The sequence below is a fragment of the Passer domesticus genome, chromosome 1, assembly GCF_036417665.1.
Source record: "Passer domesticus isolate bPasDom1 chromosome 1, bPasDom1.hap1, whole genome shotgun sequence".
Taxonomy (NCBI): Eukaryota; Metazoa; Chordata; class Aves; order Passeriformes; family Passeridae; genus Passer; species Passer domesticus.
This window is the reverse complement of record NC_087474.1, coordinates 152,754,618-152,776,199: the sequence shown is the minus strand read 5'-3', so window position 1 is coordinate 152,776,199 and position 21,582 is coordinate 152,754,618. Positions and strand designations below refer to the sequence as shown.

The following is a 21,582-nucleotide window of genomic DNA, read 5'->3' as shown; positions in this document are numbered from 1 at the left end:
TTTATTTTCAAAATGCCTTGGGCCCTGAAAGGACTTAGCTGAGCACTGAAAATCCAAATAGTCTTTCCATACTTCTGGTTACTCGATTGCTTACATAGATGCTTATCTCTGCTCACCAAATTAACCAGTGCTGTTTTCTGTTCAGTATTTTGTCTTCACTGGTGTGCTGGCAATGGTGACTTGTGCAGTCTTTCTTCGTCTCAACTCTGTCCTGAAGCTGGCAGTACTTCTCATCATGATTGCCATCTACTCTCTGCTGACTGAGACCATTTATGCTTCCCTTTTTCTGCAATATGACAACTTTCACCACAATGGAGAGTAAGTATTCACAGCCCCCTCCAGGAGCTGCTTTTTCTTAAGGTGATGGTTTAAGTCTTGCCAGAGTATGAGTGTGTTGGATAGCACCATAGTTAAATGTGGAGTGATGGTTGCAACAGGCAATGACTAATTCAAAATGATTCACAGCCTGTATTTTTCCTCAAGCCTTTTTATTAAAATGTTCATTTCATAAGGGCATTTAAACATTGACCAGGACTTGTCTTTTATGTCTCCTATAGTCTATCAATGCCAACTAAAAATATGCATTGCAATGCACATACCTTGGTCATTTCTATTCTTGAAAGCTCCAGAGATACCAACTGAAAAATTCCTCTCAGTTTAAGAAAACAGGATTGAAGGATTGATTTTTTTAGAATAAAATCCAAACAAATAATGTGCACCTGTGAAAGGTATAAGGAACACAGGCATGATCCTGTTTTGTAGGAGAGTGCTTGAAGGACATTCTCCTCCTCCTTCTCCTCCTCCCAGGTTTCTTTTCCAGGAAGAGGAACTGAAGAGAGAAGAACTGCAATGATTTGCAGAGTCAGAGATGCAATTAGTGTTGCAATAACTGAATCTAGAGCAGCAGTAATTTAAATCATTCAGAAAAACACTTCTTCAGTCTTTGATACTTGACCGGGGTAGTATTGCAGTTGTTTGTGCTTGCAAGTGCAGATGAAGATGCTCAGAGTGAGAGAAAAGCAGAGATTTGCAGTACAATTAATTGTTCCAACAGCCACATCCTTACACATAGCAAGGCTCGGCATGCATAGCTTTCCTTACTTCCTTACAACTGTACCAAGGTACCAGAGATTTGGCTGAAATTCCTTTTTCTAATGCTAGTTATCATTGTAGAACATATCATATATCCAGAACAGACCCCTGCAAATCTGACAAACGGCAATATTTTGGCAAAGTAACCAGAAGTAGAAATCATGATAATTGTCACTAACCAGGCATGGCAAAGAATCTCTTTTGTGTAAAAAACTTGAAGAATTCAGAGCAGCCACTATTCCCTGTCAATAAAACTCTCTAGTGACTGTTATCACAGAAGAGTGAGAAAGAAGCAGGAATATTCCCTGGAGTAGCCAACAGGCCAAGACATAAGGAAATCAATTGAGATGCTCCACTCTCACAACAAGGATATGAACTTATGCTCTTATATTAGGGACAATGAATTTCAAGACCGTGTGCCCTCAATTGTTTGAGGTTTTTTTAGCTATATAAATCATTTGAATAAAAGGGTTTGCAGCTCCTTACAAAACTCATCCAGCTGTGGTGGGTACAACACCCCCACAATATGCAGTAACAGGTGAGTTTATAACTAAGGCTTTTAAGGCTCTTGCCTTTAGCCAGTGTACAAAGGGTCCTTTTGGAATGTTCATTTGGAGGTTGTATTTTGGGCAACTTCAAAATAGGAAATATTTGAATTCCAACATATTCGCAGATGACAAGGTTACTTCCTGCTTGCTCTTGCTCTGTATTGATGACTCATCCCACAGCAGCACATTTCCAGCACAGTAAATTCATTAGGACCACAAAGGCAGTTCAGTTATCTTTCTCATTAGAAAGTTTCTTTTTGGTTTAGTCTCAAGTTGTGTTCTTTCTTTCTTAAATTTCTCTGTCATAGGAGTCATCTGACAAATAGCATCCCATACTTCTTTAAAAATTTCTATGGAAAACAGATCCAGTATCTGGACTTTGCTTTGTCCTTAGATCTCAAGGCAGACTAAAAACTGTCCCAAAATTTCTTTCAATTTCTGGTCCTCTTTTACTCATTTATTCTTTTTTTCAAAATTTCAAGGATTTATCCCCACATAACTTCCTTTTCTCATCTCCCTTCAACAAAATAATTGACAACTATCCCTGTTCAATTCAACTCCAATTTTTTTTTCTCTCATTTGCTTTACTATAAGTTTGGCTCTACCATTTCCCCAAACTCTTTTGTCTGTTCCCTGGGAAGATGCTTTTTAAAAAAACCCTGGCATACAGAGATACTTTCTTCAGCTTTTATTCATCTTTCCACATAACTGTAATTTCTCTCAATATTTGAAACCCCCTGCTGCTGCTTTTAACCCCTTTAATTTTATTTAACTTTCTTTGTGCTCCATACACAGCACCTCAGTGATTTCATACAGCAGATTTCCTACAGCCAGCACCTGCTTGGCTCATCTTCTCTGCTTCCCTGTGGTCTGCAAGGGTTTCCTTTACCTCCCTTGTCACAGGCTTCTCTGGTCTCTTTGTAGCTCAGGAAAACCAGTCCTAGCTACTGCTTGCCATTTTTTTGGTTCTCTTTTAATCCTTGCTATATCCCTGTCTTCTCCAAACCCTTCTCACAATATGGGGAGGTTTCATTTCAGCTCCTGCCTTGGAGCTCATCCTTTAGCTTTATTCACTGCAATTTTACTTCACAGCTGGAAGTTTCCCTTTGTCAGCTCCACCTCAACCTTTCCCCCCCACGATGTCACCTCCTGCACCCCACAGGGGCTGTCACCAGGCTGCCAGGAAGAGACTGACTGACACACAGCTTGCATATCACATTTGAAAGTGAAAGCTCATCACCTCCTGCGTGCCTCCTGTAGGCTACAATTTAGTTACTTAAGATGTGCCTCCAAACAGGGAGCTCTCCAATTACACTCCTATTCTCTTGAACTAATTACTACTAAATTAAATGTTCAAATACAGTGGGTTGTTTTGGTTTTTTTTTAATGAACAGCAAAAATTACCACTTATGAAATGAAACTTCTGAACAATTACAACACTGGAAAACAAATAACTGTATTTTACTTTGTTGTTTGTTTGTTTGTTTGTTTCCAGCACAGACTTCCTGGGTACAAAGGAGGCATCTTTACTACTGATGGCAATGTTCCTTTTAGCTGTATTTTATCATGGTCAACAGGTAATGCAAACATTTTCTTCAACCTTTCCCTTTGTCCCTTGCAATTACAAGATGTGACAACAATTGCTTTTAAAATACCACCTGCCTTTTAACCTTCTTGAGCATATGACCTTTCACAATTTAATAAATCATATGCAGAATCTGATTAAAGAAAGCCCACATCTGACACTGTCTAGCATTCTTAAAGAACATGTGCAATGTTCTATTCAGCAATACTCAAATTATATTGCTTTTCCAATTTGAAGGAACAAACAGGACAACATTATTTTAGACATGTGTGCAGTTCTGGAGGCACCTGACAGTTTCAGTGCACTTGAGTAGGCATAAACCCAAATTATAGTTAGGGAATAAAAACCAATAAATAATGAAACTACTGTGAAATAGCTTATTCTGTTTATGGAGGAAAAACAGCAGACTCAAGGAAATGAGGAAAATTTGGGCTAAGCACCAGTACTTACTCATCTGTGTCTCGGAGCATTAAGATTCCTTTCACATGGACCTAGATCTTAAACAGACCTTTAGGACTGACATCCTTGAGGAGGAATTGAGAAACAGGGTATTTCAGGAATATGTACACAATGCACAAGCAGAGAGAATTATTGCAAATTTAGATTTACAAAAACAAATGCATTGAATAAAAACCAGCTAAAGCAGAGTGTTTTCTCCACAGTGTTTCTGGCCTCCAAGCTCTGGATGTCAAACATGCTGACTTGAGGCAGTTTCTAATGACAAAAAGCAAGGGGCACGCTGTTCTAAAGAAAGCACCAAGCACAGTTGCCTTTAGACATTGTTGACTTGCCTAAAGATTTTCCCCTCAAGACCATTAGGATGACAAACTCCAGCATTTCTCAATCCTCCTGGAATGAGTTAGTAAGAGAGAAATGATGCTGTGATGAATAAGACAACATTATACACTTTATTACAATAACTTTCGGAGCTATCCCTGAAGTCAGAGCTTCCATTCCTTCCACATGAGAGCAAAAAGAAGCCAACCCCTAAATATTTGATTAATTTTCCTACTGTTTATCTTCTTTTTGGGGGAATGAGGAATGAGTGAGTAGGGGAAGCAAGGGATGAAATGCATTTTGCACAGTGCACAGATATAAATTTGATGGAAATCAATGAACTGTGACATGGCTTTATCATGACAAAAAGTCCACTTAGGATTAATATGGAACAAATAAGAACTGTTCAACTCAAATTTGGGATAAGCCTTATAGTACTCTGAATGATTATTAACATATGTCAAGATAAAAAATCTCAGGCTTGGAAATCAGCCAAGGTAGTAAGAAAAACAACACTAGACAAGTTAAGGTGAAGTAAGAATTAGGCTGAAGCCAGGAAATGCTCTTCAGGATCCTAATCCTGAGTGTAAATGTCTTCTACAAAAGCCTGATCTGGGGTGTTTAAGAGTCTTTTCCAGCCCTGAGGCCTGCAAGAAGAGCACAAGTTATTTTCCATCTTATTAGCCTTTCTGGGTCCATAAAACAGGATGGCTGCACTAGAACTGCCCTTGGAAATGGTCTCTGAGATGTGCTAAGTTCTGCATGCTCTCCCAAATGATTCATGAGGCCAGTCTATCAATTTAACAGCATCCAAAGGCAGAGTCCAGGAACATTTCATTGAATTGTTTAATTTTTTATTATGGAGTTCACCTAAAGATTTCTGTATAGTTGTCAACTTAATATATATAAAAGTTCCATTCAAACCACATTAAAAGAGAAAAAAAAAAGCAAATGAAAAACCGAAAAACCAAAACTCTTCTGAAGTGTGAATTGGGAAGTACATTAAGTCCAATAAAGCTGTCCTCAAGCACATCTTCCCATCTCACAAGCTGGAAAAGTTATCTGAAGTAGAATAGTTTAAAACTTGTCTTATTCCACATGGATTTACTGAAAAAGATTATTTTTGTACAATAATACTTATGGATGATAAATTTTTGAATAATTAACTTTTTTTTAAATCTCTTGTGATTCAAAGTTAGTGCCATATTTAGCACACAAAATTTAACATTAAATTTGAGAAAAAGGTGTATGGTTCCATCTTATTAGATTTAATTGCATGTGACAATTTTCTGCAGAGTAACTGGGTTGTGCAGCATGCAGAGGACATAAAGTTAGGCTTTCTGTGTAATAACTCTCTCTTTTCTTCACTAACTATTATAATTAGAGGTGTTTCTTAAAGCTACGTATCAGGGCAGGAAAACATGGACACTTTGGGATTTAAATCCAGGAATACTTCTTCAGAAAATCAAGCCACAAACCTCAAACTCAACCCTACAATTCTTTTAATTTTAGCAAATATAAGAACTTAGAAAATCATCTTCTTAATATTTTCCATTTTCAAATCTCATATATATCATTCCTTTCTTTCTGAGCTGATAGTGTCATCTTGGTAACCCACTGATGATGAAGGAAAAATATGTCATGTTTAAATGTGAACACAGATAACCAGAACGATGTTATCTAAAATGTAAAGATTAGCTGCTGCTATTCTGAGCTAGGCTTAAAGATGTGACATTTCCCTGTAGAGCAGCATAAAAAAATCAGCTCTGAAAAACTACCACAGTTTTTTGCCAAGCTCTTATTGTAGTAGCATTAACTACCTTGAAGCATCAAAGAACCCAAAATCCAGCAGCAGCTCCTATTTGAAGTCAATCTTTGAAATACCTTTAGAACTCTTTGAAAACTTACAGATAATTTTTTCTTCTCAGTTAGTTGATAGAGATAAAAGTCAGTTATCTGGTATGGACTCTGTCTTCTAGCATAAAAGAAAGGCAAAGGAAACTGAAAAAGGTGGAAAAATGTGTTTAAAATACTTTTTCCTGACAGTCTTTTTTTGTTGCCATTAATTCAGGGGATTAATGGTCACAAGACAGAAGATCAACATAACAGTAGAAAAAAGTTTGTTTATAAAGCTGGACACAGCACCCAGAGGGCAAGTAAATCACTGCCAACTTATATTCAGGCTTTGGAAGTTTATATCAAGCCACAGTCACTTTTAGCTTTTGGGAAGGAAAGCTCCCTAGAGCACAGCCAAAATATAAGGTCCCTTTCAAAATGCTTTGCTTTTTTTCTCCTGAAGAGTTTGCCATTCATGACTGCTGCTGACTAAAACTGTGGCCAAGATGAGTCACTAAACAATGCCTGAACCCCCTCTTAGTCATTCCCACCCACGGCAGGCTGCTCCTTTATTTTAGTTTGGTATATGAATTATATTTCAAAAAATTCCTCTATCCCAGCACCTTCTGATGTCTTTCAAAATTGTAAAATTCATCTATTTGCTGGCACAATACCAGCAAATAGATGGGTCTTCTTTGCTGGGTGTTATTATCTCTAGTTGGAGCATCTCAGACTTCACAAACAAATGTTCTCTTTCAGTTTACTAACTACATATATGTATATATAATTCCATCATTTTCAGTAATGCTGTAGCTTAAGTCACCCCTTGTGCAAGCTACAGTATCAGCTGCCTTGAAATCTGCTTAAAACTCTGCTTCAGTGTAATGCACACAAAATCTCTGGCAGTTTTGGGCTTGTCCATGTGCACACACAGGTGCCTCTCAGGTAAGTGACACAATTCTTCAACCTGTTCCCTGCTTCAGCTAGCAGACAGTTGCCATTCATACTTAAATGAATAAGAATTTATATATGTGCCGATATATATTTGTGCATGTGTAAGCTCTGCAGTGCACAGCTTTTGTTCTACACACACACCACACTGGAAATCATTTCACTTCAGTTTTTGGCTGTGGGTATCAGGCAGTGGGAGTTTGTACGGATAAACTGTGATTGTAGACTCTGATCCCACAATACAGGCACAGAGTATTGGAACGGTTGACAAATAGCATGTTTTCCATTATTTTTTACAAGATAAAAGTTGTAAATAACTGTATGCCCCAACAGTATAACTACATCATTTTTGTGCCACAGATTTGGATGTTCTCTTTGGGTTGTTACACAGAATGCTGAATGTCCATTCTTGAGAAGGACATCCTTGCCAAGAGTTTAGAGTTAGCCTTGTGCTAATTTTCTCATTTAAATGGAAAAGACTTTTGAAAAGGGGAACATATTTATTTCATATCAATACCTGCTAATACCTTATCTCTTGTCAGACTACATTATCTAAATGATAAAGATATGCTTAAAGGGGAAATAATTTGATGACAGTTTATATCTACTGACCATAGCAGTAATATGCCAAATATTATTTTGCTCAAGATTACTCTGAGAGTCTGCCTGTACATAAGGCAAAGAAATAATCTCCTTTTCTGGCAAGAAAATTAAATTGTTTCAGAGATCTTCAGCAGCACTGAAGGTGGTTACATGCAGGAGCAGCCTGCCAGGATGGCAATACAATCTCTACTCTTATCTTGTCCGGTTTTATTTTTGCCTCTTTTTCTTTCTGAAACTACAGCTTGAATACACAGCAAGGCTGGATTTTCTGTGGCGTGTTCAAGCAAAAGAAGAAATCAATGAAATGAAGGAGCTGAGGGAGCACAACGAAAACATGCTACGGAATATTTTACCCAGTCATGTTGCCCGTCACTTCCTGGAGAAGGATCGGGATAATGAAGTATGTGTCAATTTTCTGATATTTATATCTAATTAGGAGAAGAAAAGTAGGTCTGGTAGAAAATGGTTGAAACTTATTTTTTATAGGATTCATTGCACAAATGCTGCCAATATTTGGTATCTGATCAACATTGAAAAATAATCATGTTTTGAAGTAAATCTTCTAGGACCACACCTGGAGTTATGTTTCCATGTTTTGAACCCACCAGTAGGAAACATATGGGCCATACACAGAGAAATTCTAGCAATAATTCACCAAGATGGTTCTGGGATTGGGGGATGTGAGGAGAGGCTGAGACACCTGAGATCATACAACTTTAAGAAGAAAAGACTGAAAGAGCATCTCATTGTTGTCTTCAAATACCTGATGAGTGTTTATAAAGAAGATATTATTAGAGGCTTGGAACATCTCTCTTATGAGGAGAGACCTGGGAAGAGAAGACCGAGAAGGGATCTCATTAATGCATTTGAACGTCTCCAAGGCAGGGACCAAGAGGATGGTGCCAGGCTCTTTTCAGTGGTGCCCAGGGACAGGAAAAGGATCAATGGCAGTAAATTAAAACACAAGATGTTCCACCTCAACATGAGGAGGAACTGCTTTAATAGAGGGCGGCAGGGCCCTGGAAGAGGCAGCTCACAGAGGTCATGGAGTCTCCCTCTCTGGAGACATTCCAAACCCACCTGGGTGCATTCCTGTGTAACCTACTCTAGGTGACCCTGACTGGGCAGCAGGGTTGGCCTGGATGACCCCCAGAGGTCCCTTCCAGCCCCTGCAATTCTGTGATTCTGTGGTTTTGTGAGTCTGTGAAGGCTGAGCAGGGCTCAGCCCTTAAACCAAAAGGGCTGTGAAAGACTTGATCTAATTGGTCCTGCTTTGAAAGCAAATTGTACTAAATGAGACTCAGAAGTCTGTTCCAATCTATGAGTCTATGAAAATCTAGTATTTGTGTCTATGAAAATCTACTATTCATGAAAAAGATGTGTGAATTTAACAGAATGTCTGTGCAAGTTTATGACAGCCCAGTGTTGCAGAAGTATTATTAGAGCCCTGACAGTGACTATGGAAGGAACAAGGTGCAACAGACCTGAGGCTCTCATTTCTGCAGACACAACTGAACATTTTTCCCATTTCATATTGCCCCTGAATTGCCTGTTTGTGGCAGATAACAAAACACCCATTTCAATGACAGAGTTTGTGGCTCTGTTCCTAAAAATTGTTTGCAGTACACAAAGAAAAGCCCGAGAGTGGAGTCTCTGAATATTCCTAACATGAAGTTTGAAGATGGATAAAGGAAATTCTAGAATTTGTTTCTGAATGCAGCAGTAAGTCACTTACTCCTCATTTGAAACAAAGTAAATGCATATTATAATATTACATATATAGTAAGGTACTGTATGATGAAATTGGATTTTTTTTTCATGCAATGTTGGAATTATCTTTTATAATGGGAAGGGCTGTTGCAAGATTCGCCTTGCCAGCACTGACATATCTACTGATCATGCAGCAAAAAGGAATTAAGGCTACCATTTTCTGTTGTACATTTTGGAAATGGATGTAGGCAGACTAATTAGACTGCACAATGAGGAACCATTGTATTCTGATTTCAAGTATCACCCAGGGAAGGATGACACAGTGAGAAGCTACAAGAAAAGGCACTTTAGAATTCACTCTTGAGAAATTTTAAACTCTGCGGGTATGAAAGTGCCATAGAAACCCTGCTATGCACATGAGAAAATGTGAGTGTGAAAGCAACCAGGTTCAAATGTTTCATTGCAAATGAAGCAGACCTCGATACCAGCCAGCAGTGTGTTCTGGCATATCTGCATTATGGGTTTTCAGGGAATAAATTTCCCATCTTACACTTTCATTCACTTACAGTCACGTGCATAATAATCTTCAGAAGCAAGCAGATGCCCCATGGATCACTGCTGATGCAATAATTTGCCACTGAATTTAATTCTACCACCCCTGCTTTTTGTAAGGCAATTTCTAGAGTAACTGTACTTGGGGATGATTTATGCATGAGCTGGCAGACAGAAAAATCTACCAGATTTCAGTGCAATCAATCCTGCAGTTCATGTCTGGCCATTAAGTTAATTTCTCTGCTCTCAAAAAAATGAATTCCTAAATATGTACTGTAGCGATTTCTTATGGATGTTTTGTTTCTGTCCTTATGCTTCTTACCAAAAATAGAAAAATGGAGCAACTGAAGGCTCAGGCAGTTGTTTTCTATCTTCATGATCCAAGGCACAAGCATGGCTGAGTGTATTCATGCTTCTCCTAGCACACATTGTCAGATCTTTCATAAACATCCACAAATTAATGTGTGTATTACCTCTTTTTATACCCAGAAAAGGGAATAAGAGTGTTCTTAGAGTATGGCTTCCATGACCCTGAAGATGTTCTTCAGTGAAAGAAAGGGTAAGGGCAGGAAGGGAATTAATCATGTTTTCTCAATCAAAGTTTTGCCGTGGCTTTGGAAATGAGAAGAATTTTCTCACATTTACTCTAAGACACTTTTTAAAAGAGCCTGGATAAGTAGAAGCATTAGCAGCATATCAAAGAGCAGAGCAGAAGTTCAGGATGCTTTTCTAGGGAGAAATAGGATGAAGGAAGAAGGACCTGAAATGTTCATGTCAAGTGTATGGCAATCAGCAGTAAATCTTTTTATCATGAAACCAAAGCATTAACATTTCTTAAAGCCATTAACAAGAACTTTGAGGAAAAAGTACTTCAGGTCATAACAACATAAGAAAGGTTCATAAACAGAAATACCATTACCTAAAACTACAGAAGTTGAAGCCAGGAAAAAAGAACAATCAAAGGAGAATACATGTGATGGTGGTATATTAGCTGCAAGAAAAGCATACCAGGAGTTGTGGTAGCAACCCCTGGAATCTTTAAAGTTGAAATTAATTTTTTTCCTAAAAATTACTTTTAGTTCAGACAAAAACTGTCTACATTTTCACATATGTAATGACACAAGGCCCTCCATAAATAAATCTGTCATTCAGTATATATGAATAATGTAAGTGGAAGCATACTTTCCAGGGCATACTTTATCCTAGTAACCTTCTGTTTCTCACTCCTTTTGAACCCTAAGAGCAGGAACATCTCCCAGAGCCAGGCAACCAAAGACCTCAACAGCCTTAGGAGAACCAGAGTTTACCAGAGAGTAAGGTTTTTCTGAAAACTTGTGAATAAACAAAGTCGTAAAGAGCTGCAGTAGAGTGAAGTACAAATTATCCACCAGAAAATGTGATAACTGGTATTTTTACTTGACAATGAATCTTTCATGTATTCAAGTCATTCCTCATATAAATCAAAAGCAAAATTTCTATTTCACTTTTGCTGGTGTAGCTCCTTGACCTAAGAAGCAGAAAGAGCAGGCATTCAAAGAAAAGGAAAACCCTGCACATAATCTGCAATAAAAACATTAATAGCTGTTAGCCTCCTCCTGTTGAACCTGGCTAACCCTTAAAATACTCATGTCAACGTCAGATATTAAGGTATTATGCATAGAAAAATTAAGAAAAATATTTTAATTGTTGCCAACTATATTTTCTCCATTATGTTAACACTTTGTTTTTCCTCATTGTTTTTTCAGGAATTATACTCTCAGTCCTATGACGCTGTTGGTGTGATGTTTGCTTCTATTCCTGGATTTGCTGACTTCTATTCCCAGACTGAGATGAATAACCAAGGAGTAGAATGTCTTCGCTTACTGAATGAAATCATTGCAGACTTTGATGAGGTAATTCCAGTTACTAGAGGAAACCTGATAGTGTTTAAACTATGAGTTTATAAATGGCAAATATGTCATCCTAAATTATCAAATTTGGTAATTATTTTGCTTCCAATAGTTATCTGATTTTTTTGTTTTGTTTTGCTCATTTTACAATTTTCTGGTTTGCTTTTTTGCCCTTCATCCTGCCAAACTTTGTTCTGAATGATGTAATGAGATCGTTACAGATGTAAAGGTGTTGGTTGAATAGACTCGATGAATATTAAAGGTAAAACAGTGTCCAGTTAAATGTGAAGCACAGAGCTCAGAAGCAAATGTTAGGTAGAGATGTGGTAGTGACATATTAGCTGAGAAGACTTGCCTGTTAGGATTTTTATAGAGAGACAAATCAAGTTCAGCTGCTTGTTTCACTGAGGAATTCAGAGGTGAAGAGGTTGCTTTTGTTTGGTTTTATTTTTAATGGAAAGGACACAGAAAGGAAAAAGAATTTATTTAGGTATTCTGTCCATTTAATTTCAGAAAAGGAGCTGAGGAGGGGACAAAATAAAAAGAAGATATAACCCCAACCTAGCTATTGCTAGGTGAAAGCTAAGAAAACTTGATAACTGAAGAGGAAGTCAGGATAAATTTCCATACTCTGCAAAGTAGTTTGTAAGGAAGCTTAGACAGGTGGTATCATGTCCTGCAATGAGCCCAAGAGTTAATAAGAAAGGAGACAAAACATAGGCCAGTGAAGAGCTTTAAAAAAATGTCAAAACCAGGAAGGATGAAAAAATACTGCCAAAATTACCTAGCAGAAAGAATTTTAGCCTCTATACTGCAGGCAGTTTTCAGGAGTGTGTAGCCCTCCTGAGATCCCTGAGTGGTAAAAATAGAATTGGAACCACCTTTACCTAGCAACAAGATTGGACCTGTACTCCAGACTGCAATGGTCCAGAGAGAAAAGAGAAGGAGAAAATATGGTATCATTGGTATGTGACTTCCATCCTGGGCACCTGCATGGGGAATGAGTGGTTGCCCATAAAGATTGTAGCAAGGCTAAGATTACTGACACTGAAATTGAGAGTTTATCCATATAATTGGTGAGATACTAAAACTATGAGTGGGAAATAGAAGAATTCACTGGGAACACTTCCCTGCACATTTTAACTGAGGAAAAAATCTCTCCCTCACGAGAAGAACTCTGTCACCTGCTAAGCTCCTGCACTGCATTCCCCATGGGCATGAATGCCTGCTTCTTACCTCCAGAATCTAGCACAGCTGTCAGCATGCTTCTTGATTAATAGTTTTGTTTTTATTTCCAGATCTGATTAAAATGATTACCACTCAAATTAATTCATAGCAATAGTCTTCACATTAAGATATTTTGTCATGCACATTCATGTAATCTTCACAACAAAATTCCTTTGCTGCTGTGGCAATTACTGAAGACAAGGTTTTAATCAAAACCCTAACACAATATTACTTTCAGGCCCCTAACACCTGCTCTGTAATTAATAAAGGACCTAATTAGAGACTGTATTATGTCCCAGACATGTTTAGTTGAAGAATAGATATGTTCTTGGTACAGGTAGCAAATGAAATTATGGGATCCCCTGCTGACTGCTAACCTACTTGCAGCATGGCCATGTCATTAGTTTGCTCTGTCTAAACAATCTGAAAGGTGATATGCCAGACAGAACAACTGAAAGAAGTAACCTTATCCATGGAAAAGGAACCTCAAATCATTCCAGGTGCAATGTTACAGGGCCAGCAATGTTTCCATGTAACTGTTGACTGACACTATACAATGTCACTATTCCTTCTTTTTCTCCCTGTGCTCCTTGCCAAGATTGCCTGCTGTTCCAATAGAGCTCTGGGAGGAAGATGCAGATGTGCAGCTTGAGAGCAGAACAGCTCTGATATCCATGGGGAAGCTCTACAAGTGAGCACCTCTGCAGAGATACCCTGATGTAGAAATCTTAGCAAGGAGTGTAAGACATAGGCACCTGATGGCATTCAATACATCCTAGGTGATTTGGAACACACACCTGGGATTTTCAGCTCCCATGCTGCACTTCCAGAAAACTCATGTTCTGGAGAAGGCCACTGGAGGTGATCAGGGCAAGAGTATTCTAGATCCCACTGGACATATATGTTTAGACAACTGAATAGAGTTCCTAAGCTCAGATCACATTCTACACTGTGAATTGCCTCTTTTCCTTACAGAGATAATATTAGAGATGCTCTGGCTACAGGGCCAAAATGATGCTTCTGAATGGAAGCCATGGTAAAAATACAAATTTACGTGCTTTGGAAAATGTGATAGGTACACAAGAAAGAAATCTGGGTTATTTCTTCTTTTTAGAGGGTTTTCCTCATTAATGCAACACAGCAAGGATACAGTCTGGATCTATTGCTTTGCTTTCCACATAATAGAACTATGTTAGGGAGACAAAGCCAGTTACAAAAAATAGCAAGTAAATAGTGAGTGTTGGAACAGAACCTGTCACTGACAACTGCAGGGGGTAGGTACCCACAGAGGAGTCAGATTGTGGGCAGTGGGAGAATGTGGTCCAAACAGGAGTTTGCAGAGTTGGTGGTTGACCATTGTCAAAATACAGCCTTCACTCAGTTTTCTTTTTCTCTCATCGTTCACAAATTTTTTGACTTCCAAATTATCCAGTCTTCCTGCCAGCTGAGGCAGAACAGGAGGTGCTAGTTTCTGGACTGGCAGAAAGAAACATATATGAACATTGAAAACCTACCTTTCATAATTACTTGCTTTTTATATAACTGTAATTCTAAGACACATACAGGGCTAAACTCTCTTTCTTAGAGACATTAGACCAAAAAATTAACACTATAACTTTTCTGAAGATATGATGAGTCTTGAAGGAATTATTTTAATGTAATATTTTTTCTAGGCTATTTAATCTGTCATTTATGTATGTTAATGTTACAGCTGGGCATTGTGTTTTCAGAAGAGCTTTCGTGTTCACAGATTCTTTTCTTTTCTTGCATTTTATTTATCCTGCATTGATTTACATAGTCTATATCAAAACAGTTATTAATATATTATGTAACAGAGGTTTCAACAGAACACTGGATCCTGCTTTCAGATTCTTTAATTACTTTGCAGTTTTGTGCTATGTCCTGCAATATTCTTTTTTTGTACAGTTTTGTACATGTGATCCCAGGGCCTGACCTCCACACAACCTTGGCCGTACATGAATTGCAGCATCAAGCCACTAGTTTCTTTTTAGATACAAACCACATTCTAGTGTTTGAAAATGTGTCCCTGGACTATCATGTTAAATTAGCAGCCTATTTAAAATGTTTTTACAAATGGCAGCTGATTTATGACTGAGTTGGAATATTTTTCTCCAATATCAAAATCCATCATCCTGTCATACAGTGAAGAAAGTAATTAGTAAATAGATCATTATTTGGAGAAGGAAAGAATCTATTGAACAAACCATATAAAGCAGGGGAAAAAAGAAGCAAACACGAGATTTGAAAACAATAATGAATGAGGAAAAAACCCATAACATGGAATAATTTTTTCTAAATTGCATCACAGCCAATGTTTTTTTTCTTTCCTAAAAAGGGTAATTTTAGATATTTATTATACGTTTTAAATTAGTGCTATTTGCTATTGCTTCCAGCAACCATCTGGAAACAAAAATACGGACTGTTTTGAAGTGAGACCATTTTCTCCCCTTGCTTAAACACATGGTGCTCTCAGACTGCTCACAGAGACAGAGCTACAAGGAACAATCTTTTTCTTTTAGAGAGCAGTTGGAAGAGCTGCCCTTGTAAGAGGGAAAGGTACACAATGGGCTGTTCTGGCAGTTTGAAGAAAAATGAGAAGCAGGTCAAGTCTTTGGACTTTCCTGCCTTGGACAGGGGCCATTAACCATATGGCTTTGTATTCCCTACGTGGAATGCTGTGCAGTTTCCCATTAGGGACAGATGGTGCCATATCTGCACACCAACAGCAACGCTCCCGAGGCCCCGGCGCTGGGGTTGCTTCAGTGGCAGGGGATATTTCATGTTATGCCTCTGGTATGTTTCTCCCTCTGAATGAAATAATCTTTAGTGGGCAGGAAATTCCAACCCACAAGATGGAAAAAAGAATGCACAGTGTTGAAAAAGAAAGCGGAAAAATATTTTGTTATATTATTGCCTGACCACAAAACTACTTTTTTTCACTTAAACCCCAACAAAATTGAGCCTTTAGAACTGAAAGTTTGAGATTCCTTTTCCTGATGAAAAGGAATCTCAAACTTTTTTTCTTCCCATGACTTTGTAACTATACTGATCCCTAAATTTATTAGATATCATACAGCTTATCATAAATTTTCACAGGGTATTTGGCATTAACACCAGCAACAAACATTTTCCTGTGATAAGGTGTTTAATGCCCATATTCCACACTCTGTTGTCATTGATAAAATCCACATCCTGAACTCTGTTAAGGTCTTTCAAGGAATGTAAAGGTCTGGCTTCTATTTCATAGAAAGTCTTAAGTTAAACCACAAATATGGACTTGGAATAGGGACCAAACACTTTCACTCCCACTTCATTCAGTGCTTTAGTCACTCAACTAAAATTTTTTCTTCCTCTTCCAAGTTCTCAAGCTGACATGTTTTTCAACACCTATAGCTATAGCAAATCCCAGATACATACAGGGATTTACCATTCCCCATTGGTTCTTAGAATTTTTGTTAGAAGGGGAAAATACATAACTGTATAGATTGAGTGATCCTGTGGATATGCTGGTGTCCAGTCTGACCCTAAGGAGGGGGAAGCAGGGGATATAAGAGGACTTGGTGTCTTACAGGATCTCTTTGGAGGCATCTACCTCCATCCACTGACTGTGTATTGAATGGTTTGGGTTGGAAGATCACCTCATTCCAAACCCCCTGCCATGGTCAGGGACACCTTCCACTGGGCCAGTTTGCTCAGAGCCCCAACCAGTTCAGTCTTGAATATTGCTCTCATCACCACAATTGTTGCTGTAGCAGCACTTACTTTGCAAACAGCTCCTCCAGTAGAGTTTTAGGAACACTTTTAAGTGATCAAGTCTTCTACTCATACATACATACACATAGAGTTTTTCTTCACTAATATTCAGTGATCATACCTCAGGAAATGCAAGACTTGGAAGCATTTCTCTTAGGCTGGAGTATGCATGTCTTATATTATCCATTATGGAACTTACCAAATAGCCCAATTTAGCTCGCATGCACTCAGTGAGATGATGTTCCAGAGTTCCAGATCAGTGTTCCCCAAGACCCAGAATAAATTGTGTGCCATGATGGACTGGAAAGTGTAAAGATACATTCCCACATCTTTAGAAGCATTTTGTGTTAGGAATTACAGAAGTAACAGTATTTTTCTTTTTACATATGTATTAGTTACTAGGTGAAGAGAGATTTCAAGATATTGAAAAAATTAAAACAATTGGCAGCACGTACATGGCTGTGTCAGGACTGTCACCTGAAAAACAGGTAAGAGGATAATTTTCTTTAAGAAGCAAAGCTTGTGATTATTCTGACCATTCATATTCAAAAATATAAGTGTTATCTTTATGTTGTTCGTAAAACTTGTTTTGCTAAAATAAAATAGACATTTGGGGCTTCTGGCAGACAGCCGTTACACTTCTTGATGAATTGAAATGCCATCTTGTGCTTGGAACAAGAACCATATGGATTCTTTCCTCAAATTTAGGTTTATAGGAGAAAAAATTATTCTTTTAGTCACACCAATGTGAATCTAGATCAGGTCTATCTATGTCTTCAGACATACTCTAAAGCCACCTCAGTAACTCAGACAGGAACCTGACTGACAACCTCCAACAATTGATGAAGAGAGAGAATCTATTAACTGACAGCATACTTATACAAGTGTAAGCATACTCACGCTGTATTTATACTTTTTTTGGATACAGAATGTCTACAGACAGCATGATAACGACACAACAAAAAGAAAGCAGGTCATTGGTTCAGCTGAGGAAGCAAACCAAGCTGAGGGAACAAATATTCACAGAGGACACACACAGTCACAACCATAAACTTCCCATAAGTCAGATGAGAGAAATCCATTCATAATTCCACCCAAGAATTTGCCTGCAAACAAATTAGTTAAGGCTCTAAAACATCTCACTGGATGTACAGTGAGAAGTCATCTGTTGCTGAAATCTGTTTTTTTGGCAACTGGTGCCAGTCCCCAGGAAGAGCAGCACAAAAGGGGTGTGATACTCCTAGTTGGTCACAGACTGGGAATCAGATTTGCCCAAGTTGATCACAACTTCTGAAAAGCAGAAGCCAGATTATCATAAGCTTTATAAACCATAAAATTTCCACTGTTTGTCAAGAATATATTATAAAACTCATGGACTGTAACTAGCTGAGCATCTCCCACCTACAGAGTAAGAAGTGATGCTGACAGCTAGAAATCCCTAAAACTAGATACGCATTGGATTTTTGCTTGTCAAAATGCTTCTGTGTAGACATGAGCAAAGAAGGTTAGAACACAGGGAGATAGTTGGTTATAGCTACACAGCTCCTAATCACTTCCTTTAACTCTTGATGGGGGTAAAAATTCAAAGGGAGAAAAGTTTCATTGCCTTTCCAAGACTAATTAACTCATGTCTTTTCTTGAACTATAATAGCTTAATGGAATTTTAATGGATGTTTTAAATATACTTGTCATATGTACATGTCTGCCACCTTGTCAGCACCTAAGAGGTGCAGGCTGCTGAGGGAGGTTGGCATGCTGAGAACAGAGCCAGTTGAGGATAAGGACCAAGCATGGTGTGAACAGAGCAGGGTGATGCCAAGGAGATGTTCATGTTCAGTATTAAAGACACAGGATGATGAAAACTGCAAAGGGCTGGACTGCATCACCCAGGGAGAGACTTCCAATCCTTTGTACTCTGAACTGGAAATCTGAAGAAGGAATTGCCTTGCTTCAGAACAGATGAGAAGATATCATACAATCATTGGGCCAAACCCACAGTCATCTGTTCTGTTGGTGTTCTGGGAAGACTAAAACCTACTGCTGCTCCCCACCTGTATATTGACAGCTTTGTAGGAATGGAAATGGAAGGGAAGGAGCAGGGAGTGACTTGTCTGCCTTAAGCAAAGGCAGTTAATGAACTACTGAAGAGCCTTTTCTCTCTCCCTTAACCAACCCCAGATTGCTTGGCTTGTTCTGTTGTTCCTGTCATCATTACACCTCTGACAGCACTAGAATTGATGCTGTTCCTGGGTGACAGTTTCAGCAAAGGAGAATTACACATCCTTCACTTCTTTAACGCTACTTTGTGCTTACATGGGTCATCCCTTGTTCTCACCAGATTTTGAACCTTGAGTCTGAGCAAACTTAATCCTCTCTATACGTCCTTTCTCAGCCTTAGACATGCTTCACATGCCTTGTTAATTCTCATCATTGCCTGTCAGATTGCTCACAGAATGTTACTTTCTCTGGCCCTTTAAGCTGCTCTACATCCAGTTATACAAGTACAACATAATGGGAAGCACTACCAGTAAAAGCAGTATACTTCTCTTTCATCTTGAATATTGAGGCTAGATTCCAAATGCAAACCCTTGGAACTTGTAGGGATGGGTAGCCACTGGGCAAATGAAAAACTTCACTAACATATTGGTGTATAACTTTTTCCTCAGCAATGTGAAGACAAATGGGGACACTTGTGTGCCCTGGCTGACTTCTCCATAGCTCTGAATGAAAGCATACAGGAGATCAACAAGCATTCCTTCAACAACTTTGAACTCCGGATTGGTAAGCATGGTTCAAACACCAGAGTTAAAATGGGTTTTTCTCTGCAAGGATGTGACTCCACTGAGTGCTCTCCAGTAACATTGCAAGGACATGCACAATTTAGAAGAGTCCAAATATCCTCTGTTTTCAAATTGACTTAATCCCAGGCAAAGTCAGAAATATTAAATACTCCATTTGCAGAATATAGGCCCTGGTTTGAGGATTGCAGGAGTTCAAAGTTTCAGTGAATTGTGAATGGGGAACATAATTAATTTACTGTCTTTTAATAAGTCTGGTACTAACAATCCATAGACATAACACAGAAAGTGAACAGGACAACCTAGATCCAGACCCAAGACTGGTACTCACACAGTCTCTAATTAATCTCCCTGCATAATATTCTTCTTCAATAAAAGAAGCCGTTTCTCCTAAAGCCTGGGAGTAGTACTTGTGTTTTGCACAAAAATTGAATTCCATCTGTCACCTGACCAGTGGCAGCAGCTCTGAATTTCTGGGATGCATAAGCAATTGTTCTGGATGGAACACCCTACATGGCTAGTGAGATAGGACATAAAAAAGAGGCCTGAATATATAACACATAGCAGGAGTAAATTTGATGACTTCTCATGCTGAGCTGATCACTGGCCAAAACAAAAAAAAACAAAAAATCACCTGGAAGGGACATGTGTTTTATAGATAACCCTTCCATAGAAAAACTGAGCTATATTCATCAATCACAGCATTAGAGGGTCACAGCATCACCATCTGACCTGCATTTCCTAACAGTTTTGAATGCAAAACTCATAGTTCCCAAGATTTCACAAGGCATCCACATTCAGTAAGTGTAGATCACATGTAAAGATTTCATAGAGCCTGAATGCAAGAGTATTTGATAATATTTCTATCAGCATTTTAAAAAATATTTTAAAAAAACCCCTAAGAAACTAAAATCCTTTTCCAAAATATATTTTGCACTCTACTAAAATTATTCTTAAATCTCTATTCTAGAAAAAACCCCAACAAATATTTCTTGTCTTTTTATGCAACAATCTTACAAAATTCAGTCTTTCAATAGCTTCACAGAATGCTTTAATATTTTCACTTCACAGAACATAAGAATGAAATTTCTTGTCTATAGCCCTAACAAGGTCACCCTCAACAAGTGTAGTTCCAGAAATCTTTCTATTGTCTGAGAATAAGTTTTCAGCAGCTTTGGCAAAATGTGCAGAATACAGATGACACAAAAGTATTGTGATTCCACTGACAAGGGTTTCCCATAAAATAAACCTGTTGATATCACTTTTCAAGTTTTCTAGCTTTTCCAGATTTTTTTTTGTTTAATTTCTTTAAATATGCACCTCTTTCTTAAGCCTGGAGATAAGTATATCTCAACCAGGCTTCATCTGGTTCATAAGTGTAAATATGGGTTTTAGTCATTATTGTATACAGTTTATCTTCTCCTTTTTTTTCTTTCTTCTTTCTTTTTTTCAATTAGGGATTAGCCATGGCTCTGTCGTGGCAGGAGTTATCGGTGCTAAGAAACCCCAGTACGATATCTGGGGCAAAACAGTGAATTTGGCAAGTCGAATGGACAGCACAGGTGTTAGTGACAGAATACAAGTGCCTGAAGAAACGTATCTGATCCTGAAGGACCGGGGATTTGCCTTCGACTACCGTGGAGAAATTTATGTCAAAGGTATCAGTGAACAGGAAGGAAAAATCAAAACATATTTTCTTCTAGGAAGAGTTCAACCAAATCCTCTAATCTTACAACCAAGAAAACTGACTGGACAGTATTCATTAGCAGCTGTTGTATTAGGACTTGTACAGTCTCTTAACAGGCAAAAACAGAAACAAATTCTTAATGAGAACAATAACTCTGGAATCATAAAAGGACATTACAACCGGAGGACTTTGCTCACTCCTGGTGGATCTGAGGCAGCAGCCCAAGCAGAGGGGGCTGACAAAACTGAATTGCCATAATCAGCATTGTTTGTGGGGTTGTTTTTGTATTTCTTTTATATATAAAAATAAATATACAAATAAAAAGGGTTTAATTTTTTTTAGAAGGAGTATGATTTTCTTTTTTTACTGGTCTGATAGTTTGATGAGATTCAAATTCCTATATTTTAACAAATAGTGCCAGAATCTCTCCCCATCCAGCTGTGGCTAAAATCTGAACATCTAGACACAGTAGGTGTTGGCCACCACTCAGCTGTATCATCTATCTGCAGAAAGGGGCAAAAAATAAACCCCTGACTGGAGGGATTTAGAACAT

General features: G+C 38.2%; 1 protein-coding gene across 1 annotated transcript in view; it reads left to right on the top strand.

Moving 5' to 3' along the window:
- The window catches only part of ADCY8 (adenylate cyclase 8), a 117,885-nt gene extending 96,509 nt beyond the window's left edge, over positions 1 to 21,376 (top strand). The window contains exons 12-18 of the mRNA XM_064397226.1: positions 146 to 318; positions 3,136 to 3,217; positions 7,634 to 7,792; positions 11,400 to 11,546; positions 16,940 to 17,032; positions 19,211 to 19,325; positions 20,800 to 21,376. Of these exons, the coding sequence (XP_064253296.1) occupies positions 146 to 318; positions 3,136 to 3,217; positions 7,634 to 7,792; positions 11,400 to 11,546; positions 16,940 to 17,032; positions 19,211 to 19,325; positions 20,800 to 21,287 (1,257 nt within the window). The 3' untranslated portion in view covers positions 21,288 to 21,376. The remainder of the gene's footprint in view (positions 1 to 145; positions 319 to 3,135; positions 3,218 to 7,633; positions 7,793 to 11,399; positions 11,547 to 16,939; positions 17,033 to 19,210; positions 19,326 to 20,799) is intronic.
- The last annotated feature ends 206 nt before the right edge of the window (positions 21,377 to 21,582 follow it).